Here is a 26,299-nt window from a genome sequence, read left to right as displayed (position 1 = left end):
GAGGGGGGGGGGGGGGGGTCACCAGAGAAACTGAACTGAATTTGAATATTTCTTTCTTTCATGTGATGTATTTCCCGTTGATGTAGGAAACAGGAAACACAGTGAGGGATCAATTTAAACTAAAACAAAGCAAAATCAGTCAGAGGTTGTTGATTGGATGGGAGATCAAGTGTGGGGTGGGACCACTTCTTTTCACACATTGTTTCAGGGGCGGAGGTTGATCTCGCATCACCAACCTCCTGTTTAATGGCCGACCTCTTCCACCACCTGAGCTGCGGGTCGCACCTCTGTGTCCCGTCGAGCTGAAACCCAAGAAAAGTAACGTTTACGTTTCAGTGTTTCTCACCGGAACACAAACAGATTCAGTTCCTCATGAAACATTTACAGAAACAATCGTGCGTTGTTTAGATGCATGTATGCTAGCTCGCAGTCTTCCTCACTTCTTAGTCTAATGATGATGATGATGGTGGTGATGATGATGGTGGACACACTGTTGATCAGCTCTGCCGATGTCAGAAATGTGTATTGTGTTGTTCATGCGTGTGCGTCCTGATGTGCGGCTAGCGTCCATGTAGCGCTAACGGTTAACCTCTGGAGAGTACGAATGTTTTCATCCTGGCGGCTCAGGCCCCCAGTCAATTAATCAATAAGCTGATCTCCAGACAATAAATCAACTGATCAATCACCATCTTTCCTGTTGCCATTTCACATTCCTCACCTAAATGTATCCTGGCGGCTCGTTACTGTTTTGGTAATTGGTTAAAGTGATTAATCTGAGCGAATGTCAAACGTTTTCAAAAGGAAAGAGTTGCTGCTCTTCTTGAATAAACTTTATTTGTGTTTTATTGAACACGACCGTCATGGCGTCATTGTAAAACAACATAAAACAATTGAATCTGCAGCTCAGATGATTCAGTGACTATATGAACGACCTTCTTCCTGTCTGACCAGTCAAACTGTGGATTATAAGTGGAGCTGTTAGAAGTCAGAAACAGTCGCTGACGTCTGTGTGGTTTCTGTCTCTGTGTTGAAGTCTTCGTCACCTTCCTCACTCTGTTGTGTTGAAGCTGTGTGAGTCATCGGATCTGTGACAGAGAGATGCTGAAGCCGCTCGGCCGTTGCTCACTGATGTAGACGCACTTTGATTCTGGGGAAACTTGTTCTTTTGTTAGCTCTGATGCTAACGCTAATGTGACTCTGACATGTATCCAGAATTTGGTATCAGTTGATGAGTAAGAACGTCGGGGGGGAACGAACACGTCATGGCCGCACCGTGTTTCGTAGAGCAGTTACCAGCAGCTGGAGGTGAAACAGATGTTTGGATGAATTTCAAATTAAAGGAACAAAACAGCTTGTGATAGAAGAAAATTAAATGTAAAGCAAAGAGGATTATTTGAAGTCTTGTTTATACAGTGTAAAATTTGCTCTGCACTTCTGAACTTATTTTATTCCACAATATAATATAAAGCAGAAAATGACCCAGTGTGGTCCATTACAGCAGGTGTGGTTTTGTTGATGTTTTCTCTCCTGACGAGACACAAATCATATTCTCCCGACGTAGAGGAACATGTTGGTGTTTGGTACAAGACTTCACAAAAATTACAACATAGTTTAAAAAGTTATTTTTTTTCAGAGAGAATGAAATGCAAAAGTCCAACTGAATTCGCAAAATCTGCCAAAATAATTGCAATATGATTTTTGTTTTTCATATCGTGAAGGTGTTTGCAACTGAATTTCAATAGATGTGAAATTAAGACATGAAAACCATGAAAACCATGAAAACCACTGTAGTTTGCTTTAAAAGAAACAACTGCAGCACATTATATTTAAGAGCTTGTTTCATTCTTGACACTTTAACTATTCACAGAGGCATTAATTTACCAAAATAAAAGACTTAAAACCTGCAAATGGTTGACACAACACTGCCCTGCTACTGTGTTACTGTTGTTTCATATTGATTAAAATGCATTATTAGTGATGCACCTTTGTCCAAAACGCATGAAGGAAAGGAAGAGGAGCTCTCGTTGTTCTTGTTCGAGTGTGTCAACATGTGATGCAGCGATTGTAAAACGTGTGTGCCAGCAGAGCCTGGGTAAAGGCCTCTGAGCCGCTGCCCAGATCTGGGTTGTTTTCAGTAGGTGTTGTGTTCATTGACGACAGCAAAGCCAATCAGAGCTTTGTAGGTCGTATTAAGAGCCGTGGCGTCATCGCACTGTGTCAGAAGAACAGCCACAAACACCGCAGCCACGGCTCGTTAGCTCAGCATGACGTCAGCGGGACGGGAACATTAACACTGAATCATGTCTCAAACTGAATAATGAACTGAAACTGACAGTGGAGTCTGAACATCAGGCTGATACAACACAACACACATTCCTCTACACACAGCTTTAAACACAGGTGAGTGCAGCAGGATGTAACCTGTCTCCTCCCCACAGGTGAGTACATCAAGAACTGGCGACCGCGCTACTTCCTGCTGAAGACAGACGGCTCCTTCATCGGCTACAAGGACAAACCGCAGGACTCTGACCTGGCCTACCCGCTCAACAACTTCTCTGTAGCAAGTAAGACGCCAACGCCACGTCCTCGTCCTCGTATACTTCACACGCTGAAAACAAACGCCTGTGTGACGCTGTAGTCTCTCTCTCTCTCTCTCTCTCTCTCTCTCTCTCTCTCTCTCTCTGTGACCTGCAGAATGTCAGCTGATGAAGACGGAGCGGCCCAAGCCGAACACCTTCATCATCCGCTGCCTGCAGTGGACCACCGTCATCGAGAGGACTTTTCATGTCGACACGCCCGACGAGAGGTGAGCCTTCGTCCTCCTCTTCCTCAGCAGTTTCAGTTTGTTGTTGATGTGATTGGACAGAACGGCGTCGAAAAGCCTCAAAGAACAACCATCAGACCTGCAGCGCCTGAATTAGCACAAACAGTTTTTATTATATCATCAGGGGCCTTTGTCTCTCGCTTAACCAACTTTTCAGACCTTTAATTACCTTCTTTTTTATTTTGAAAACAAAACACCTAGCAACACATCTGGTATCTTTTTGGACAAACCGTTGCTACTTCCTGTAGAAGAGAGTCGCCGGTATCGTCCTGTAGGAATGGTTTGACTGCTGGTTAACATGTCGTCTTAATGAGCCACTTGTCCTGTTGCCAACGTACAAAAAAACACAGCAGAGTTCATTGACTGTGTGTGACACCATAGCCAAAGAAACACACTCACAAACACAGTAATTAAACTAATTAAAAACTCCAAGTCAGAGTCTCAAACTTCCAAATCTGAATGCAGTCAGTGCACAAGTCAGAAACAGAAACACACGCAAATGAGAACGGCTCTACTGTGAGCTGCTGTCTTAAAACAGTGTATGTGAGGAGGAGGAGGAGGAGGAGAGATAAAGAGCTGCGCAGGATTCAAATATGATGTGATGATGTCATGAATATGCTAATTATGGTAGAAAGTCACCTGGCAACATGTAGGGAGCGGTCCAGTCCTGTACGAGGTTCGGACCTGGTCTTGTTTGTTTCATACTCCAGGGAAGTCCAGACAATAATGTGATGTGATAATAATTCATTCTAGCCAATATTGTCCCTCCTGGTTTTCCATCATACTTTAATATTTGGAATGACTGTGAGACAGGTGTGAACTTGTCTTCTGTGTGGGATTAAAAAGTCTGAAATTGAACTTGGTGAAGCAGCAGAAACCCTGGGACAGGCTTAATTTAGCAGCGGGAGAAATCAGGCTTGAAAAACAGATCTAAAAATATCCAGAGAAATACTGAGTGCTGTTATTTTCTAAGCTAATGATGAAGGGAAAACGACCAGCCGTCGATCATTCCCGTTATTCTTAAGTTTAATTATTTAGTTTTCAGGTCAGCGGTTTTTAAAGAAGAAAGAAAGAAACTAAAGAAAAGAAAACCAGAGCTGAAACTGAATTAACAGATGAACTTAAATTCAGAACTGAAAAGAATGAATGTCTGTGGATTAGAGGCAAAATAAATAAATAGAAACGAATAAATCTGCAGCTCTCCGTCCTGAAGCAGACCGTGTTAAACTCTCCTCAGTGGACACAACAGGAGTCAGTCAACACAGTGAGAAGAAAGACAGGAAGCAGGGGTGTGGGGCTGAGGCTGGACGCCAAGTTTTGAAGGGTTTCGTACCAAAAGACAATATAACGTATACATCATGACTTGTTACCTGATGTTTGTTATTGACAGAAAAAGGCTAATAACATCCTCCAGAGGTCGTTTGGTCAGGACTCACGTGTCACTGCAGAACAATGAAGACTACAGTTTTAATTAGCAGTCTCTCTTTTAAGCTGAACTCTGATGATTCGTAGTTGGTCTGAAGCCGAAGTCACATGTGCAAGAAACGCGTTAAAGAAAAGACACGAACGTCTCCCGCCGGTATTTTAACCTGCTGCTGTGTCCTGCAGGGACGAGTGGGCGGAGGCCATCCAGATGGTCGCCGAGTCTCTGGCCAAGCAGGAGGAGGAGGGCATCCTGTGCAGCCCCACCTCCCAGATCGAGAACGTCAACGAGGAGGAGATGGACACCTCCATCAGCCACTACAAACGAAAGGTGACAGGCGGCACGTTACTCAGAAGAGAGGAGGCTCTGAGCCTCTCCTCTGATTGGCTGACTGTTTTCTGAGTGATCCAATAAAAATAAAGCAGATTTCAGGTTAAAAACACTCAGAGAAACCAAATCCTGTAAAGGTTTGGATGGTGGGTCCAGGTGGGCGGGGCTTGGTGACTTCTTCGTTGTGACATCACAAAGTTCCAGAAGTCCTGACGGCTGGTTTTAAGGCTCAGTTTCTGAATACAGGCTGTGTGCATTTCTCTGTGGACTGAGGCTTTGATACTTTCACAGTATTAATATAGAAGCTAGAGCTGATCTATAATCACACTACACATGGACACAGACCTTTACACTGGAGGAGCTTTAACTTCACTCAACTTATAGAAACAAAATCATCTGGATCCAGTTTATCTTCTGCTTAGCTTGTAAAGTGAATGCTGTCTAACTTTGAACAGGAGTGTGTGGTGAAGTTGTGTGTGTCTTGTGTGTGTGTGTGTGTCGTTGGTGTGGTGTGTGTGTGTGTGTGTGTGTGTGTGTGTGTGTGTGTTGTGTGTGTGTGTGTGTGTGTGTGTGTGTGTGTGTGTGTACTGAATGTGGCAGACCCAGTTTCTTCACTCCCTGCCTCTGTTTCTTTGTCCAGACAATGAATGACTTTGACTATCTGAAGCTTCTGGGCAAAGGCACTTTTGGGAAAGTCATTCTGGTGAGGGAGAAGGCGAGCGGCACCTACTACGCCATGAAGATCTTGAAGAAGGAAGTCATTATAGCCAAGGTCCTTCCGATGTTTGCCAGCTTTTATTTGTTGTTTGTAAAGATTTGTAAATTTAACATTTTTAATCCTAATTTTATTCAGATGCCAGATTTTTTGTCACTGGATTGAAAAGATTTAACTTCACTGTCTTATATTTGGCATGTAATGAAATATTGTAAATGATTATCGCTGCATCATCATCACATCTGCACCTCTCCCTGACTGCTACATCCTGAACCTTCAGAGGAAAAGACGAAAAGCTCCTTTTGTTTCCTAACTCATCTCCTCCTCTTCTCTCCTTCCTCGCAGGATGAAGTTGCTCACACACTCACAGAAAGTAGGGTATTAAAAAACACTCGGCATCCATTCCTAACTGTGAGTATCACTGTGTGGAAACATTGCACACATACACACCTGTGCTGCTGCTGCTGCTGCTGCTGCTGTGTGAGTTCAGTGTTAGGATGAATGTCCACCGAGTTTAGAAATGAGAAGCTTCGGCTCAAAGACTCTTTTGATATCAGAGATAACAGCTGGAAGGATTCAGACCACACATGCTTCTGTTCTTCAAAAAAAATAATGAAACAAACGTCTGAGCGCTGCCGAGTTAAAACAACGACTTTATATATTGTGTTTCAGTCTCTGAAGTACTCGTTCCAGACTAAGGACCGGCTGTGCTTTGTAATGGAGTACGTCAACGGAGGAGAGGTGAGAGGTCGCCGAGTTGTTTTTAATGCTGATAGATGTTATTTTCAAGGATTATTGACGACTGTTGTGTGACTGGGAGCGTTAGCAGGAAGCAGTCACTGCTCTCGGTGCGGTTAAAGAGCGCTGCTGGTATCAATTCATCAGTTTAGTTAAATCAACGACGGCCAGAGGCTCGGCTCATGAGCTGGAGGGAGCTGCAGCAGCTTTAGCGTTAGCATCGACGCAGCAACAGTGAGAAAAGGTTTTAATGACCACCCGCACGGACATGATTGGATGTTATTAGTCAGCTGATTGCCACCGAGCCAGTGATCACGAAGCATGAATGTGAATCATGAATCCAGTGTCTCTTCACACACAGATCTCCTCGTGCGTCTTTTTATAACTTCTGTTGTAAAGAAACAACCTTGTATTTATGATATTTGTTTATTAGTCACATGACCAGCAGTCGTTTGGACTGGACCACTGATGATGCATAGCTTTAATTAGCAGTCTCTCTCAAGTATATGGAGAAACAAACAAACAAATCTCCTGGTTTGTGTTTACGCATTATGTTTTCTTTCTGCAGACCATCGTGAACGTCTGCGAGTCCGTCAGCTGATTGCTCAGTGACATTTGTAGGAATTAGATTTCTGCATCATTTAATTTAATCAAGTTTGAGATCTCTTTATTGTCGGTGTTGATCATCTTCAAGACCAAACGTCACGTAGAAACTCTTCTCCTCTTTGCTGTTCCGATCACCTCGCCATCTGAGCTTGAAGGATATTGATGATCGCAGTGACACGTGTTGTTTCAGTCTGATTGCTGGTTATTTATCAGACGAGAGTGAACTGGTTGGTTTGTTGACCTGAGACAAAACAATGTCTGTCTGATGAGCAGAGACAGCGTGAGGCGTCTTGTCTTTATTATTTGTCTCTGTAGAGAAAAACATTACGACTCTCTCTGGTTCTAAAATGGGCTTCGACCCAGCGACGCTGTTGACTGTATGTTCGTAGGAAATATTCCCCCGAACACTCGGACGTCCACAGTATTGATCACATTCGACTGGTGACTATAACTGATCTCTGCTGAGAATAAACAGCAGTGACTCGTCACTGGATGAAGGAACCAGACGTGATGAAGGTGAATGAACCTGTGTTTTTTGTCTTTCAGCTGTTTTTCCACTTGTCAAGAGAAAGAGTTTTTTCAGAGGACCGCACCCGTTTCTACGGTGCAGAGATCGTCTCTGCTCTAGACTACCTACATTCTGCCAAGATCGTCTACCGTGACCTGAAGGTAAACCTCACCTGCTGTCACACCTGGGGACAGTCAGACATCAGACACCTGCCCGGGTTTATAAGAAAACACACGTTCACGTTGTTTTATTCTCTCGTCGTCCTCGTCAGCTGGAGAACCTCATGTTGGACAAAGACGGCCACATCAAGATCACCGACTTCGGCCTCTGCAAAGAAGGCATCACCGACACTGCCACGATGAAGACGTTCTGTGGAACACCAGAGTACCTGGCTCCTGAGGTCAGAGGTCACACCAGACACAAACATGAAGAACTGAAATTATGTTTTTTGTTTCAGGACTTGATTCAAACTCGCTGTGTTTACAATTTACAAACAGAGCCGTCTGTTCTGCAGCCACCGAGGCCGAAGTGGACGTTTCTAAATCTTTACAACAAAGTAAAATGTCAATAACTAATCCCACTTCCTCCTAAGTGGAGTTTATTTTAACGTACAGAGGTGAAAGAGGAAATCAAATATGTCAAATAAGTCAGAAAGAGCTTCATCGGAAGGAAAACGCTCATTTGAACCAACGCTTGTTAAAACGGGGTTTTCACAGGTCGCTCAGAGGAAGTGCAGCAGAGATTCATGTCGCGTCTGTGTTGTGTGTTCGCAGGTGTTGGAGGACAACGACTACGGGCGGGCGGTGGACTGGTGGGGTTTGGGCGTGGTGACGTACGAGATGATGTGCGGCCGCCTGCCGTTCTACAACCAGGACCACGAGAAGCTGTTTGAGCTCATCCTCATGGAGGAGATCAAGTTCCCGCGAACCCTGTCGGCCGACGCCAAGTCGCTGCTGTCGGGACTCCTCATCAAGGACCCCAACAAACGGTACGACACATGAGCGGCGTGCGGGGAGGAGAACACTGTCGCCGGGCTAACGGAGAGGAGAGAGGCGTGATCACAGAGACGTTGACAGTGTCCTCGCCACCAACACCTTGTTTTTCGTTCCGTTTTTCTTTAAAAGCAGGTGTTGTCCCGTGGCGACGGCCTCCTCCCTGACACGCGCTTCTTTTCACCCGCATGTGACGAGCTGATTAATAACATTCAAGCTGTTCGTTCTTTTACTTTAAACCAAAGATGGAAAAACCAGAACAGAGCGAGTTTTCCAAATTAAAAAAAACAACAAGAAACTGTCCAATTCTGGTGTTTGCATATTCCTATTTTTAAGTAAATATTTCAAAATAAAAGTAAAATTAAGCAAGCACTGTTTTTTATTTTTGTTTTTGGTTTAAAACAAAAGAGACAAACTTCCTGAGAGAACAACGACCCGAGCTCCACTGTGCTGGTTGATGCCAGTTTATGAGTCCACACACACACTCACACACACACACACACACACACACACACACACACACACACACACACACACACACACACACACACACACACACACACACACACTTCATATGAGCGTGAGCTGATCTGAATCGACAGCTCTGTGCAGCAAGTAAAGAAAATAGCAGGAGCACCAGCAGCACTGTGAACTCACAGGCTGATCAACACATTTCACGTCTTGTTGTGGTTAAAACCAAAAAGAAAATACACCTCACCGTCCCTGCCAACACTTTAAAGTTGTGAGAGGATGAAATTAAAGTTTGCTGCAGCATCTCTGCAACCTGCTGCGGTTTGATTATCAGCTGATGAAGGTTCAACATCGCACCTGCCGCCCGCTCGCCATGTGAGCGGGCGGTGAGCAGTCCAACAGCTACAGTGCAGGCGCCTCGATCAACCGGCGTGAGCCGCACGTGCAGGGAGGAGGTCGTGAGCCCTGACGAGCCGGACGCAAGGATCATACGAGGGGTTTTCTCACAAAGGCCGGCGGTCTGCTGACACGGCACGTCATTGTAAAGAAGAAGTGAGGACAAGTTCATGTTTTTGTTTGGACTTCACAGAGCTGCAGAACTCCACGTCACAGTCACAGTTAGCGCTGGCGAGGCGGCGCCCGGGTGATGGTTTCGAGTCCATGTCGTTCTTCATCTGGGTTCATCTCTTTTCTTTTTTCCCCAAATCATGATGAAAGAACTGACTTCAGACTTCGTGGTAGAAATATCTGAGAGGACGGGAAACGTATCAGTATGTTTTGATTCCTGAACTTTACTCAACTTATTAGAATTTAATTTCCATGAAAGGACAGTAACATCCATTAATGCACTTGTCACCATTTACCAGGGTCTGGGTGGCAGCAGGCCAAGCAGCCATTATCCTGGGGAAACCCGTGTTGTTGCCGGGCCTGATGGGATGTATAATCCCACTGGCTCAGATTAAAAAAAATCTGAGCTCCTGACCCCGAATAAGACACAGAGATGTTCACGAAACACATTTAGGAAATCCATCATCCTTTGTGGCCTGTTGAACCTGCTCGGATCCTTATTCACAGGACAGGAAATAAAAAAAAAAATGATTTGTCCTGTACATCCCAGAATTCACCCCGGTGCGTTTCACCGTTTAAACAGCCGTCGTTAAGCCACGATAAGAGGAGAACAAAAACCTCTTAATGATAATTGGTATTCAGTGAAAGTGCTGTTGGACAAGACTGGCTGGTGGCTGCTGTTAATTTCCCACTCTGATAATCCCCGAGGCGTTTTCTGTCTCTAACGAAGAACACGGTGAAAAGAGGCTACTGCCGCTTCAGAGGCGAACTGGCTCACCCCAGCCGGTTATTTTGGGATCAGTAGCAGGTGGATATTCTGGTTCCATTGATGGAGACTTTATAAGAGTGGCGTTTGATGTCTGACTTCAACATCTTCTCCTTCTTCTTCTGTGTTGGTTGACAGACTGGGCGGCGGACCGGATGACGCTAAGGAGATCATGCGACACAGTTTCTTTGGCACAATCGACTGGCAGGACGTCTACGACAAGAAGGTGAGAGCAGGATTTAGCTGCTAGACGTCATCTTATCTTCAAGTGGTAATTTATTCAAAAAGCGTACCTGAGATATTCTGGTATCAGGGTTACCTAATTTTTCAAAAGAAGTCTGGCTGGGATAAAAACTCCAAAATAGAACAGAAAAGAAAAAATTACCTCATCTTCATCTGGTTTCAGCAGCAGGAAACGGTCCGAACACGACGTCGACGCTTTTTCTTCTTTTAGTTTAATTTGACTTTTAAACTCCACCTGATTGAGTTGCATATGATTTGGCTTTTATTTATTTCATTTATTTATTTTTAAGACAATAGTTTCTGCCGTTTTAATACAGTTCTCACACACATCCAGGTCTTAATTATTAGAGAACTAGAAAAACATTTTTGCTGAAAGCTCCAATATATCCAACTTGGTCGTAAATAACACAGAAAAAGAAAGAGGAAATATATATTTGTCAGAAAACACAGTGAAGTCATAAATAAGTCATAAATAGTTGACATGATAGGCAACATAAAAGTCAAAAAAAGCCCCGTCTCACAATGTTAAAGGAGCTATTTTGTAAGTTTTGCTCTTGCTACATAGCTAACGTTAGCATTAACAGCTGTTTACTGACCAGTGTTGCCAAGAGCGTCAGCCATTGTTGTGATTACAAGACAAGAGGTTATAATACGTCCTCTGAGCAGCTACGTCTTCAAAGCAGGCTGGACGCCACAGTGACTCGGTATCGGAAAGGGATGAGACGGGCTGACTGGGCCGGAGCTAGCTGGTTAGCATGCTAACGTCAGTAGCAGAAAAGAAGCGATAGAAATAGAAGCAAAACACAGGGGAGACAGCTGTTGGTGAGTAAAGAAAATAAAGTTTGACGCTGAACTCGCAACATTTCTTCTAGAGTATTAAGTAAACAGCTGCTAATGCTAATGTTAGCAATGTAGCAATAGCAAAACTTACAAATAGCTCCTTTAAAGAAAGTGATTAAAAAAAAAAAAAATCCAGATTGACACCAAAATTTAACGGGTTATTCCCAGCCCACGCTCCAGCCCGCCACCAAGTTTGATGCCAGTTGGTTCAGTTGTTTTTTGCTTAATCCCACTGACAAACAAACAAACAAAACAAACAAATAAACTGCGAACGTCACCATCAAACAGTCTGTAGTTCCAGTTCTTCTCTGTGGAAAAACACAGACTGTGTCCAGGCAGCGTCTGAACATGGAACAGAGTGATGGTTTCATCTGGAGAGTTACTGCTGCACTGAGTCATAGCAGGAGTAAACAAACCTCCAGACTCCCTCAAACAGGAAGTGACATGAGGCATCATTTTTTATCATAAACAGCCAGAGCCGATGTGATTAATCGATTAGTCGATCGACAGAAAAAAAAATCGTTTCTGTAACGTTTCTAGCAAAAATAATGATTCCAGCTGCTCAGATAAGAAACTTTGCTGCTTGATGGGTATTTTTTTATATTTTTTGATGGTCCATAGACTGAAGGATTATTTGATTTAATGGAATAAAAAACAGCAAATTAATCAAAACTGAAAATGATCATTAGCTTCTGCCCTAATCTTTATATTTAGAAGAGAACAAAACCTCCATATGATCATTTGTATTCAGTAGAGTTGTTGTAGCAGCTGGTGTTAATTCTCCACTTCCTGCTGCTGCCGGTGTAATGGACAAATATTGATCATTAATCCTCATCAGACCAACTCGGTAATCACAGTGACGCCACCTGCTGTAGAAGAAAAACTCACCTTGTTCACCTGCTTCCTGTCTGTTCCAGCTGGTCCCGCCCTTCCAGCCCCAGGTCACCTCGGAGACGGACACACGCTACTTCGACGAGGAGTTCACAGCACAGACCATCACCATCACTCCGCCGGAAAAATGTAAGGGCGTCAAAACGTCTGCGATTCCCACCTGTTTCTGATTCTGAGCTAAATGCTAACAGTCTGCATCAGTTTGCTAATTAGCACCAAACACAAAGTACAGCTGAGGCCGATGGGAATAAATGAATGAATACGTGTCTCTAAATGAAAAGTCAGAGGTTCCCTAAAGTCAGTAGGGTTCATCCTCTGGAGACCATGAATGTCTGAAACAGCCACGATGCTAACAGGGCTAACAGTCAAGCTTCAAGCTAGCTTTTAGTTTCCCATGAGAATCTGAACACTGTTTCACACTTACTGTGATTCTATATTTGCATTTTGGTTTGTTTTGTTTTTACCATAAAAATGCTCAAAGTTAAATTAAGATAATAAATCTGCAAACTTCAATCCTCTGGAGACCATGAACGTCTGTAACCAGACGGTCCATTCAGTGGCTGTTTAAACGTTTCAGTCTGGACTTTTTCTCATTCGAACCTGTTGATTTTTAGCCACGATGCTAACATGGCTAAAAATCAAGCTAGGTTTTAGTGTCCCACGAGAATCTTAAAGCTGTTTTATATTTACTGTAAGTAAGAAAGTTTATTATTATTATTTGTTTGTTAGTTTTTCTTCACAATATATTTCTAACCGTCATTAGTATTGATGCTGATGTAGACGGATGTTGCACTGAGCAAAAAAGAACAAAACTCAATAAATTTACTTCAAATGGTCAAAGTTTAAGATGTTGAATTTTGCCAAATCAGCAACTTCAGTCCAGATATTGATTAACCTTTACTGTCGTTCCCACGTTCGTTCCTGTTTGTGTCTCCACAGATGATGAGGACGGGATGGACGCGGCGGACAACGAGCGAAGGCCTCATTTCCCACAGTTCTCCTACTCAGCCAGCGGGCGGGAGTGAGCGCTCCGGCCCGGCAGCCAGTATCGTCCCCATTCGTGGCCATTTTGAGGAAAACACGTAGCCATTTTAGGAAAAAGAATACCAGTCTCCCCTCTTTTTCTCCTTCTCTGCCTCCTCGCAGACGGGGGAAAAGTCTTTTTAGGGACTTTAAAAGAGGTTTTTGCACAGTGGGATAGACTCCAGCCGGTCTCCCCACACTAAAAAAAAAAAAAATAAGTCTCCTACATTTTCAGCGCTATTTACTGCAGAAGGCAATGTTTTTGTTATTTATTTTTTTCTCTCCGTCAGTATTCAGTTGTCGACCCAGGTTGCGTTCATCTGTTTTCGTTTGTTTGTCGTTTCTGCCCTTTTCTTCTTCTTCTTCTTCTTCTTCTTCTTCTTCTTCTTATTCTTTTGACTTTTTGCACTTGGTTTGGAAGAGCCGTTTTAGGGAACAAAAAACCAAAAATGTTGCCTTACGTGTGCAGATGTTTCGTATCATACCGACAGGGTGTTTTTTTTTTGGGAGAGGGCGGGTGGGTTTCGGGTTGTGAGGGGTCATTCTTAGTTGAGAATAAGTGCATGGCTCGTGGTTCACTCAAAAAAAAAAAAAAAAAACTACAAAAACAAACAAAAACAAAAAAAACAAAAAGATTTTCTTTCGCATACATTTGCCATGGCAGCGCACATTCCCCAATCCCATGGCAATGACATCACTGTCGACAGGTTCAAAAACAAGAAAAGAAAAAAACAAACAAAAACAAAGACAGAAAACGAGAATGGACGAGTCTGTATCATTCCTTTCATCGTTGCAGTGTTACTACTTAGCTCTCATATTTTTTTTTTTTTAACCCATTTTCTGTTTTGTTTTTTTTTTTTCTTGCGCTTTACTTTTAAGTTCTACTTTTATTTTGAAACAGGAAACACTAAACTGCCAGAAACTGCACAGTTCACTCAGGCGCCACAGAGCACAACCGCGTTCAAACTCAGCTAACCGCTCCAGCTTTCCACAGCCGGCAGGGGAACGAGGCCTTTCTCTGCTTTCTCACCGCTTCTCCTCCTCCTCCTGCTCCTCCTCCTCCTCCTCCTCCTCCTCTTCCTCCTCCTCCTCCTCACCTCCGCTCTTCTGTTTCCTCATCGTAGCTGTAGGATTAGTGGAATGGATGTTTACACAGGGAAACGTGGCTTAATGTATGTATGTAATGTATGTATGTACTGTATGTATGTGGGACACGGGGGTCAACCTTATGCTGTCATAGCACACACGCACGCACACACACACACACACACACACACAGGAAGCAGGTGTGAGCTCTTCGTGCTGGCGTCGGCAGTTCCCTCCAAACAAACCAGATCCAGTGTTTCAGACTCGGTGTGTGTGTGTGTTTGTGCAGCAGGTGAATCCACACGACTCGACCCTGCGTCTGATCTCAGACATGCGCTGTGAACAAACCCCTCTTTTCATTTTAATTTATTTATGCTACGAAGCTTTCTCTACAAATAGCTCCCCTCTGATGCTCTATATTTATTTATATGATGTAAATCTCATCTCCCTAAAGGATGAATCTAAGTGCTGCTATAATCCTGACTCTCTTATTTATTTATTTATTTATTAATTAATTAATTGCCCTTAAACTTGTCAAATTTGAATTTATTTTAAGCTTCTGGTCAAAAGTTTTTAAAAAGTTTTTTATTGAAATTTCAGCAGCTGAACACTGAGACGTTGAGTTGAACTCAGCAGCTGGACAAAAGGAGACTTCTGAGCGGTTCTGTATCCAGACGAAAAGCTCTGTGATCAGCCTGTAACACAAATAGATTACAGTGTTTACACCAGGGTGGAAATTCCCAGGAAACAAAGCGGAGGACGTGAGCTCAGTGTCCTCATCAGTCCAACAGGCAGTTTCACAAATTCTCGTTCAGGACTCAGAGTTTTCCTCCGTTGTGTTTCTGACATTTAGCCACTGAAAACGTTTTTGGACAGAAACACAAACGCTAAATCAAACCAAAATGGAGGATCTGGATTCGGTTCAGTTGCGTCTTCTACTAATCTGATTTAAAGCTTCTGAATTTATTTAAGAGACAAAGTCAGACTGAAACAAGCTGTTGGTCCTCCACCCCCCGAGAGCAGAGTAGAGGTCTCCACGGATCCACTTCCTGGTATGCGAGACCCGACCCTGGACCCCAGTGGGGCTGCAGCCAAATATATTTAGTCCAATCACGTTGGCTGCAGATCAGCTTCAGTTTGTGTCGAGCATTTCTAAACCAGACTATAATCCCCTCGTCCCACTAGCGGCCTGAGACGGACCAGAGCTGACTCAGAGAACGCTTCACATCTGGTTTGTTTGTGGAGAGAAAACTGCCGACGTCACCTGCTCTTAACGAGAAGCAGAAACCAGTTCACACTCCTCAGGGTTCCTGCACATCTGGAAAAGGTTAAGAGGAAGAATTCTGGTGATTCCCACGTCTTTAAAAATCCTGTTTGCAGTTGCTCAAGAGTTTGGAAAGTTGTTGTTTCCTGACGCTCGGCCGTCTCGTTTTTCGCGTGTCGTCGTCGTTCAGGCGCGAGGAACGTGAAGAGAAAACGACTGTGAAACATACGGAGCGGCGAGGAGGAGGCGGTGTAGGAACCCTGACGGAAGGAGAAACACTCGCACACAGATACACAGATATACAAAGACTGTTTTTAGAGGATAAATCAGAGTAAAGAAAACTTCATTTATCACAGACACTAACAGAAACGAGGCTTCCAGCTCCAGACGCGGACTTCTGTCCCTGTTTATCCTGTCAGTATTATAAGAGAAATTCATTTATACACATGCGTTTGTTTGTTCGTTTGGTTTTTTTTTTTTTTTTAAATCTGAACTGAGGGTATCAATAAATCACTAATCATGTCACAGATCACGAGAAAACTGAGCCGTGAGACACTCATGTATGAAGACTGTGAGGACTGCCAGAAAAAAGTCGAGTCGCCCCAAACTTCTTGATGTAAATATGCAATGCCTTTTTTTGTTTTTGTTTTTGTTTTTGTTTTTGTTTTTGTTTTTAGTGGCATCTTGACAGACGAGACATAAAAGTTTTTGTTTCCTTGTTTCTCTGTGTGACTGTACTTCAAGCTTGCTGATGAGAATATAGTGACTGAAAAAATACAACAACAAAACGACTCAAAAAACTGCATTTAAGAAAATATTTAAAAAGAAGGAAAAAAAAAAAACGACAGTGTCAAAGACTTTTTTTTTTTTTTTTTTTTTTGGTCTCGGGTTGATGACAGCGACTCAGCTCGTTCTCGTCCACGGAGGATGTTTCCATGGAGACAGGCTCACCCCACCCGCCCTCCGCCTTCCTGTTTTGTCGCCCTGGTCCCTGACAATGATAAAGGATGGACTGGTGGATTTGTGTGAGAGGACACGACTGTGACTGTGGTTTCTGTTTCCTTCACCCTCTTCAGAAAGAAAAACAAACACAAACCCGCGGGACCACGGACGACGACTTCTTTCCTTTCTTTTTCTTTCTTTTTTTTTTTTTTTTGCAGTGCTGGTTTCATCAGGTTGTTCCAATCCCATCATCCCTTGCTCCTCCTCCTCCCTCCCCCCTTTTTTTGTACCATAGTATTTGTTTTATTTATGTTTGTCATTCTAGGCAGTGTTACCGTGTACGTCGTTAAAAAAAGGCACCTCTCGAAAGTCGCTGAAGGAGGATGATGACGATGACGATGCTGACGATGCTGATGATGTTGTTGATGATGATGATGATGATGATGATGATGATGATGATGGATGCATTAACTGAAGTCTCTTTTTATTCTTTTCTTTTTTTTTCTTTTTCTTTTCTTTTTCTTTTCTTTTCTTTTTGGATCGTTTGCTTGTTTGTTTTCTTACCAAAACATTAGGGCAAGAACCCAGTAGTGGACTTGCGTTGCCGTGGTAGTATTTATTTTGAATTAAATTAAAAAGAAATACATTTCAGGGTTTCTGCTGTCGTGACTCTTTATTCCAGCTGCCGGGAGGAAAAAACTCATCGCCCCGTCTCTCGATATCTCCGTAACACCTCGAGGGAATTTATTCAAATTTGATGATCGAAGGTCAAAGGTCACTGCAACTTTTTTGGCCATAACGCAAGAATTCGTCATGACCCGGTGTGGGCTGTGAAGGTATTACAAATGGGCCGTGCGTCATCTGCAAAACAGCTCAATTTTACTCTTTTAAATGTTTGAAAATGAAAGGATCTTTAAAAATGTTTAAAAACTTTATTTTTTCCTTGTATTAAGGCTCGTCACTGAGGAACATTAAAGGAAATAAATGGTGAATCAGCAGGTGGAAAAAAAGAGAAACAGCTTCATCTGCTTCAGTCCTGAATATTTGATGGTTATCATTAAAATAAAGACACGGATGTGGGCCGCCAACATTTCTGAGATTTTCAAGTGGCCACGATTTGGAAAAAGTCACTGGATTAACAGGATGAAGTGATGAACTCTCATAGCCAAAAGGTCAAAGGTCAACTTCACTGTAGCATCATGTTTGTCGAAGCTTAAGCTAAAGTTCTCTCTTAGCTCCGCCAGCTCGTTCTCGTCTTCATCCAATCACAGCCTGACGCGCCGGCCCTTCAGCCAATCACACGTCACCTGTCAAACTCTCTCTCTCTCTCTCTGTTGTCACTCAGCATGTGGAACGCCCGGCCTCCGATCAGACGCTGCACCACCAGCACTGCGTCTTTGTTGGTAAGTTTCCTTTGTGTTGGAAGCACCTTGTTCCCGTGAACCATTTCCCATGATGCTCCACTTCCTGCCGGGGTCCAGGCACCAAAATCTGTTCCTGCTGTTCACAACAAATTCTATTTTCCTTCAGATTTCTGTCTCTTTCATTCCTCTCTCTTCTTCTGGTGGTTATTCAACACCTCCGTCTTGTTTTTAATCACATTTCAGTGTTTGTGGAATAAAATCCCAGCGTCTCGTCACGACAGAATAAAATATGACTTTTCATGTTCTTACCACTGAGGGTGAATGACTGGACGTAGCTGCTGCAGAGTTCTTCTCTAATGCATCACAAAAACTAAAGTACGTTCCCAATGGAAACACTGGAGGTGTTCTTTCTTTTCTTTTCTTTTACAGGGTGACGACTGGAAACTAGTGGCTGTTTGTATTTAAAAACCAGGCAATCGTAGGTTTTAGTACGACAACAAACACCTTGCTTTCCCTGCAGTGGCCACAGGCTCACATTGTTGTTATATTAAAATATTATATTAGAGGTTATGGTTTGTAGTTTAAAAACTACATGTGAAAATATAGAAAGGCTCCATTTTAAATAGAAACCTTGGAGCTGAATCCCAGACCTGTTCGTACCTGTTACGTCACTCGATGGAAACGTCCTGCAGCTCGTTGGTTAAAGCCACAGTCAAAAATAAAACATTTTCTACACGGAAATAAAAACAATTTACATCAGACTTAAAAAATGGATCAGCAGAATTTATTTGTTTCCTTCCCTCTCAGAGCTTCTGTACAACACAGATTTACACAGCTGCTACAACTTCTGTTGACTCAGTCAGAAAAACACAAAACAAAGAGTCATTGGAAATAAAGATCCTGTCGTCCTCAGGCAGAACCAGAACCAGAACCAGAACCAGAACCAGAACCAGAACCAGAACCAGAACATAACCAGGCTTCAAAGCAGCAGCAGCAGCAGCAGCAGCAGCAGCAGCAGCAGCGTGACTTCCCTCTTCACGTCCAGACAGTATTTACACCGTCGGGCTCAGGCGCTGTGAACGTGGCGGATGGTTCAAACAGAACCTGATCCGGCCTCGCTCAGGTTGAAGCTGCGTTCACTCCGGTATGACGGGAGGCCAGTCCACGTCCACAGACTGCGAGAGGACACAGAGACGGACGACATGTGAACCCAGGGTTAACATCAGGGAGTTCATTATAAGAACGAGCTCCTTTTAACGAAGGTTATTGTAACACATGAAGAGACACTTCGCTTCGGTTCATGTCGGACTGAATGAGTTTGGGACTCGGCCTCACCTCCACGTCCAGCTCCAGGATGTCCGTGTCCGTCTTCAGCAGCTCACACAGGTTGGGTTTGGTGCGTCCAAAGTCTCCGTGGACAAACTCTTTGATGTAACTGAGGCCGAGGTTCAGGAGCATTTTGAGTGTAGTGATGATCAGGTGGTCGTAGTAACTATAAACTGTAGAGACTGAAACTGCGACAGACTGAACCGTCGACAGGAGGTGAGGTGATGTCATTAATCAGCGTCACAGAGAAACAGAGTAAGAGCTCAGCACAACGTTGGTCGACACATCAGCATTAATGTACGTGTTATATATATATACATATATATATGTTATATATGTCATATGTAATGTACTGACTGTCAGAAATATATGGTGAAGAAAAAGGAATAAATAAATCAATAATAATGAAAACATATTGAAACACTTTTGTCCCTTCCTCAAGTAAAAATAAAAGAAATAAAAACTAGAAATAAGTAAATATAAATAATAATAGAAAATCAAAAATAATGAAAACATATTGAAACACTTTTGCCCCTTCCTTAAGTAAAAATAAAAGCTATGAAATATTCAAAAATAAAATATAAACGAATAAAAAATTAAAATAAGTAAATATAAATAATAATAAATAAATTAAAAATAAATAAAAACAAGTAAATATAATTAATAAAAAATAAATAAATAAGTAAAATAAAAAAAGGAAAGACTTCATTGTCAAGCTGTGATGAGGATACGTCCCGGCCTGCGTCTTCAGTCCCAGGTAGAAGTGATGTGGGTCCAGGAAGCGGGTGTTCATGCTGTGGATGACTCGCTGTCGGACGGCGAGCGCCCGGCGGTGCAGAACCCTCAGAGGAGTCTTCTGATCCAGAGTCAGCTCCTGACGTGACAAACAAACAACGGGACTGTTCACTGTCATTGTTACTGTCATGTCCGTTCTTCTCTGGAGATACTGGGTTTCAGAATATCACAGAGCAACTCAGTGTGTGTGTGTGTGTGTGTGTGTGTGTGTGTTGCAGTGACCTTGATGTCGTCGATGAAGGTGATTTCCTCTCTCTCAATCGGTTTCTGGGTCCAGATGAGCGCCGTGTACGACTTCGTCTTCTCCTCCTCGCCCTCCTTCATCCGACTCATGGCCTCTCTGCAGTTTGAAACACACACACACACACACACACACACACACACACACACACACACACACACACACACACACACACAAATAGTTGAAAATAGAGTAGCAGAGTGTCTCCATGTTTGTTCTAAGTTTTTATGCAACAGTTCACATCGTCTGACCTTTGACCTTTGACCACCAAAATCAAATCAGTTCATCTTTGAGTGAATGTATGAACCAAATTTCAAGAAATTTAAAAAAAACCATAATAATGCCGTCAGAATTGAAAAAAAAGCTACGATCACAGATAAACTCAGATCATTGACACTTTATTATCTATTGATTATCAGAGCTGTGATAAAGAGCAGGTTTCTGTTCTTACCTGGAGACGACCTGCAGATCTCTCACTCTGATTTTATCTGAAGATTTGTTAATGGTCTAAAAACAAACAACAAAAAGTTTAATTAAGTGACAGAACAGGTGAAAACATCAGACGCTGCCTGTGTTGATCCGTCCAACACTTTGGTGCAGAGTGACGTATCTCTGCAGCAGAGGATCTTCATGATTCCCAGACGACGCACCAGAAGATTCTGTTGACTGACAGTATTTAAGACTTAGTGAAGTCTATTTGTATCAAATCTGATGAGCTGAGGGAAAAGGCTTCATCATCTCACACGTCAAATGTGTTCTTAACATTTCATGCTAAATCTCTGTTACATGATTAAACGATCTGTGTGTCGACGTCGTCTCTTTGTTTTCTGCGGTTGAGATATTTGACCCCAGTGTGGAGGTGAGAGAAGGGAACAGGCAGCACCTCCTGCAGCTGCTTCATCTCCGCTCTGCTCAGTCTGGATTTGTGAGGATTCAGCAGCTCCATCGCAAACGGACGACCTGAGACCGAGACAGAAAATCAGTCTTCACACTTCAGGCGACAAAATCTCTCTGCAAGTGAAGCTTTAAAAAAAAAGAAGAAGAAGAAAAACAAGAACATGTGTCTCACCATTTCCAAGAGTCCGGACGTCGACGTCCTCTCTGCCGGACGAGGAGAAATTAAAACCTGGAACAAAGAAAAGACACATTCAGGATGATCCGACTGTCCAACAGAGCTGGGCCGCTGATCTAACCATAAGGAAAACAAGATCATTGAGATAAAACAATTATTCATTTGTGCCGCATTCTGTTTCGCAACAAAAACCATCCCCACATCCACTTCCTGGTCACGTTTTATCGTACGTTATCGTGATTAGGATTTTCTACTGTTCTTCAGCCGCCTGTGGCGAGTCGAACTGTGTGTGCGACCCTTCACCTCTGACCCCGTGTGGCGGGTTTGACCGGTCGTCTTAGCGCCGACTCACCGTCGGCTCTGAAGGCGGACAGGATGGGCGCCGCGATCAGCTCCTCCACCGAAGACTCCATCCTCCTCTCTCCGTCGATCACCCAGGGCGTCTGAGGCAGACTGCGGCAGAACTTGTTGTATCTCCCTGAACGTCAGGACGAGAAACCTGACCTTCAGAAACACTTTGGATTCTGACTGAAACGACAAAGTGTTGGAAGGTTTTCTTTGCGTCCTACATTACCTGCTACAAAGACGGACACGTGGACACACTGGACGTCCTGAAGGCTGCAACAGCTGGACGGCTGCGCCGGAGGACAGGGGTAGTGTCTGAAGACACAAACAACAACAACAATCACTTCAGACGACACCTTTCAGAAAAAAGACCTGAGATATAAAGATGAATCTTACTTCAGAAATCTGGCGTCAGATATCTTCTCCAGAGCTTTGACCACCGCCATCCTGGTGAACACCGACTGCACAGACACACAACATCTTCAGAGGATTTCCTGTCTGTCTGATCACCTGATATGAACCTCCCTCTCTCCCTCTCTCTCTCTCTCTCCCTCCCCTGACCTCCACTCCCTCAGTTTCAGTTGATTTGGGTCTTTCTGTGTTTCGTTAAGTAAATTAAACATTAGCCGAGTGCAGATTAAAATATGAAGAAATAACTACTTGAACACATTTGAGTGCGGAGCTTCAAAATAAAACTAGATTTGTAGGTTAATGCGTACTGTAATTTTGTTTCTGTTAAAATGGATTTCTTAAAATTGGTAACAAAGGATCGTTAAGAATCATAAATTTTGGAACGACACGCAGCCCTACGTCTGATTATTTTATTCTGAAAATTATCACAAAACATCTAAACTCCTCACCTGTTTGTTCTTGGTGGGTTTGAAACAGTCGGGACACGCTGACGCGCTGTGGGAAAGACAGAAGACAGGAAGTGGAGCATCGTTTAAACAGAGCAGAGCAGGAAACACACCGTCCGGCTTCTTCTCACAGAGTTCGGTACTCACAGGAAGTGACAGTCCGAGTCTGTTGCTTCGTGAATGAACTCCACGCCGACCTCGAACGCGCTCTGAAAACAGACAAAAAACACGTGTCGTTCGTCTGATCATATGAAATGTGCTCCTTAAACAAACAAGAGTTTTTCTCCTCATCGTGGAGATCACCTACCCTGGTAACCACGGCAACGCCCCTCCCCAGCTCCTTTGCGACCAGGCCCTGCATGATCCACTTGAAGGCCTCCTTCACCTGGATGACGTCGTCCTTATCGAGCACCAGACCTTTTTCTCTGAATGTTCAAGTGTTCAAGTTAAACCAAACTGACCGACTGTATGTGACCGACTGTACGTGACCGACTGTATGTGACTGACTGTACGTGACTGACTGTATCTGACCGACTCTATATGACTGACTGTATGTGACCGACTGTACCTGACTGACTGTATGTGTCTGACTGTATGTGTCTGACTGTATGTGACTGACTGTATCTGACCGACTGTATGTGACTGACTGTATGTGACTGACTGTACGTGACTGACTGTACGTGACTGACTGTATGTGACTGACTGTATGTGACTGACTGTATCTGACCGACTCTATATGACTGACTGTATGTGACCGACTGTACCTGACTGACTGTATGTGTCTGACTGTATGTGTCTGACTGTATGTGACTGACTGTATCTGACCGACTGTATGTGACTGACTGTATGTGACTGACTGTATGTGACTGACTGTATCTGACCGACTGTATGTGACTGACTGTATGTGACTGACTGTACGTGACTGACTGTATATGACTGACTGTATATGACTGACTGTATATGACTGACTGTATCTGACCGACTGTACGTGACCGACTGTATGTGACTGACTGTACCTGACTGACTGTATGTGTCTGACTGTATGTGACTGACTGTATCTGACCGACTGTACGTGACCGACTGTATGTGACTGACTGTATGGGACTGACTGTACGTGACTGACTGTATGTGACTGACTGTATATGACTGACTGTACCTGAAATTGTGGGAGTCAGGACAAATTAATTTACCTCACTTCCTTCTTCACGTGGAGCCAACAGGAATGCTGCAGGGTCAAAGTTCAAATAAAACAAAGATCAGACACATGACGTTTTACTGATGTGACACAAAACAAAACAAAGCTTTTCTTTAATTGAATTACTAATTAAAAATGTATCAAATTGAATGTAATTATTAATTGAATTAAAGAAACACAGAGAGACACAGTCAGTTTTTTTAAGTGTCTCTGCTTGAAGCTGCATTACACAACAGCACAGATCTTATCTCGTCTCATAGACTTTTCTAATCTTTACTAATTTAAACCAGTGACTGATTTCAAAATAAGAGCATGTGACAGACAAAGACAGAAATACATTAATTTACATTTTCTTTTTCCAACTGTTTGGAAATTTGATTAAAAAATGTGCATCTGGTGCTCATACCAGAAACCCTTCAGTCAATTCATTATCAATGTTGATAGTAAATCAATTGTTTGAGTCGTATTTCAAGCTAAAGATGTGTTTTACATTTGCTGCTTCCAGCTTTTCAGTGTGACGAGTTGTAAAGTGAATATCTTTGGCTTTTGAACTGTCAAACTACATCAACAGTTTGAAGCTCTGGGAAATCGTGACATTTTAAGAATTTTGTGACATTTTACAGATCAAATGATTTATCAGTTCACTGGAAAGATGATCAACAGATGAGCCTGGTTATTACAACACACACACACACACACACACACACACACACACACACACACACACACACACACACACACACACACTGACCTCCCGGACACACAGCTGAGCCGGCAGAGACACAGACAGCACCAGGGTGTCAAACTCGTACTTTTCTTCCTTCACTGTCTCGGCTATCTGTGAAGATACAGAACATCGAGTTCACCTCAGCAACAGAACAACCTGACGCTGCGGCTGTTGTTGTTGACAGTGTTGTTTATGAATGCAGAGACACACACACACCTTTACAGCCTGAGACGCGCCACAGAATTGATGCAGGATTCCCAAACACAGCACACACACGTGCGACTCTTCCTCCTTCAGTGTGACAGCTGCAGCTGCAGCAGCAGCAGCAGCGTCTTCCTCAGACTGAGCGTCTGTCCCACTCGGCTCCAGTTTAACTCGTTTGGTCGGTGGCTCTTCAGGCGCTTCTGATACAGCTGCATCATGGGACTTGTTGTTTTCTTCTGTGGCCTCTGATGCTGCTGAATCTTGGGATTTGCTGTTTTCTGTGTCGCAGATGAAAGCTTGTAGTTCCTTCAGTGTATCCTGTGTGAAACAACGACACAATGCATGACGGGTCAGTGAGTAACACTGGGCATTTGAATGTATAAATGATTGGACACAGAAGGTGGCAGGTTAGGAGTCCTGCCTGTTGTGGTTGTCTGTAGGCGGCCTGAACCCGAACGCAGCAGAATCTGAGGATGCAGCGAGCGCAGCAGCCGGCTGAGAGCAGCTTCTGGACGATGGGTTTGTCCTTCTCCTTCAGAGGCAGCATGACTGATGACAGACTGATGACAGACTGATGACAGACTGATGACAGACTGATGACAGACACATTCATTAGGAAACACAGGCTGAGGTAATTACTTCATTAGGCACAGGACCTGAAACAATTAAACCTTTTCAAATTATTTTAGTCATAAGTAATTAATTAGGTAAACAAAACAACATTTGCTGGTTCTGTCTTTTCATATGTGAGTATTTCTGTCATAGTCTGAGTTCTCAGACGTCTGGTCGGACATGACAAGTCTTAAAACACTGAGGCTCTGAGAACTTGAGGAGCTTCATGTGACGGGCGTCTATCATTGTTTCTGGCATTTTGCAGGTGAAACAATCAAAAAATAATCAATTGATTACACAACAGATTAAATGAATCCAAATCAAAGGCGTTGGTGATATTTGTCATCTGTATTTGGAAAGTATATCACCAATAAGAAGCATGACTTTGCAAAACATAAACACCAATGATCAGTGTCTCCATTACAAAGTTTTTACTGTTGATAAATAAACTTGTTTGCGCTCTCTGCTGGACAAACTTTAATATATCAACCAAATTTAAGGATCAGTTCAAAAAATGTTTGTGCATAATCGTCACAGCATTTTTCACTATTTTGTAAATTTTTACAAATCAAAATAATCATTTGTTGCAGGTTTTTACAGAACATTTAGAATTCCAGCTGCAGCAGTGAAATGCTGATTACACATTAATGTCCGAGTAATAATAATATAATGATGTAATATATACTAATATAACACTTATAGTTTGTATTTTCTGCAGTGAGCTGATTATACTTACAAACCTGTACTCAATTAACATTTGATTGCACGACATTTAAGTGTAATTGAGTATTTTTTAAATGTAGTATTAGTCCTTTTATGTACTAGTAGTACTAGTACTAGTACTTAATGTTAAAATGTAAATAAAGGATATGCCCATATACAGCCTATAGGATACACTGAATACTTCTTCCACCACTGCTAAAGCATGAGACTTAGCATGAGCTAAGCTAACTTAGCTAACAGTGAGCTTTTAAGAGCCATGATGAGTAGATGTGAAGACAGTGAGCTGCTGCTAAACACCTGAAATAAACCTACCGTGTAGCGAAATGGTTAATCCACAGAAGTAAACCGTAAAGAAAGCAGACAGAGTTCAGGTGTCTGTTAGCATGTTCATCCAAAAAGCTTCTTCCTTACTGTCTCAGCCCCGACAGACAGAGCTAATCAATCCATATCAGCTCGTCTCACCGTAATGTTTAAAATGTAGGTATTAGCAAACACTGTAATAACTGTAATCGCGTATGTTTAGATAAATAGTCACATTTATGTAAAGTTCAATCAAAATTGAACTGTTTTTAAATAATAAAATAAATATAAATCAGTTCGATCACCTCG

General features: G+C 42.9%; 2 protein-coding genes across 4 annotated transcripts in view; one reads left to right on the top strand and one right to left on the bottom strand.

Moving 5' to 3' along the window:
- Window positions 1–12,976, top strand: part of LOC111238251 (RAC-gamma serine/threonine-protein kinase-like) — a 16,052-nt gene extending 3,076 nt beyond the window's left edge. The window contains exons 2-13 of one of the 2 annotated variants that reach the window (XM_022767678.1): window positions 2,439–2,564; window positions 2,695–2,806; window positions 4,433–4,577; window positions 5,218–5,349; window positions 5,638–5,703; window positions 5,965–6,033; window positions 7,183–7,305; window positions 7,416–7,544; window positions 7,918–8,132; window positions 10,079–10,166; window positions 11,941–12,043; window positions 12,854–12,976. In XM_022767678.1, the coding sequence (XP_022623399.1) occupies window positions 2,439–2,564; window positions 2,695–2,806; window positions 4,433–4,577; window positions 5,218–5,349; window positions 5,638–5,703; window positions 5,965–6,033; window positions 7,183–7,305; window positions 7,416–7,544; window positions 7,918–8,132; window positions 10,079–10,166; window positions 11,941–12,043; window positions 12,854–12,939 (1,394 nt within the window). In that variant the 3' untranslated portion in view covers window positions 12,940–12,976. The remainder of the gene's footprint in view (window positions 1–2,438; window positions 2,565–2,694; window positions 2,807–4,432; window positions 4,578–5,217; window positions 5,350–5,637; window positions 5,704–5,964; window positions 6,034–7,182; window positions 7,306–7,415; window positions 7,545–7,917; window positions 8,133–10,078; window positions 10,167–11,940; window positions 12,044–12,853) is intronic. The other variant, XM_022767679.1, reaches the window with a different exon arrangement.
- Window positions 12,977–18,582: 5,606 nt separating this feature from the next.
- pus10 (pseudouridylate synthase 10) lies at window positions 18,583–26,095 on the bottom strand. Of its 2 annotated transcripts, none has more exons than XM_022767677.1 (18): window positions 26,003–26,095; window positions 24,777–24,937; window positions 24,368–24,673; window positions 24,176–24,262; window positions 23,420–23,454; window positions 22,537–22,654; window positions 22,377–22,438; window positions 22,233–22,278; window positions 21,769–21,833; window positions 21,602–21,687; window positions 21,380–21,505; window positions 21,025–21,081; window positions 20,839–20,915; window positions 20,407–20,462; window positions 19,937–20,054; window positions 19,651–19,793; window positions 18,929–19,028; window positions 18,583–18,768 (listed from the first exon to the last, which is right to left on the bottom strand). In XM_022767677.1, the coding sequence occupies exons 2-18, from the start codon at window positions 24,900–24,902 to the stop codon at window positions 18,730–18,732; spliced, it is 1,647 nt and encodes a 548-aa protein (XP_022623398.1). In that variant the 5' UTR covers window positions 24,903–24,937; window positions 26,003–26,095; the 3' UTR covers window positions 18,583–18,729. The 2 variants fall into 2 exon arrangements, with proteins under 2 accessions (XP_022623398.1, XP_022623397.1); XM_022767676.1 differs by having other exon boundaries at window positions 24,777–24,926.
- Window positions 26,096–26,299: the final 204 nt, after the last annotated feature.

This window comes from Seriola dumerili, unplaced genomic scaffold (genome assembly GCF_002260705.1).
Source record: "Seriola dumerili isolate Sdu_G_001 unplaced genomic scaffold, Sdu_1.0 BDQW01001246.1, whole genome shotgun sequence".
Lineage (NCBI taxonomy): Eukaryota > Metazoa > Chordata > Actinopteri > Carangiformes > Carangidae > Seriola > Seriola dumerili.
Note: the sequence above shows the minus strand (reverse complement) of the source record. Positions and strands in the feature narration are given on the sequence as shown.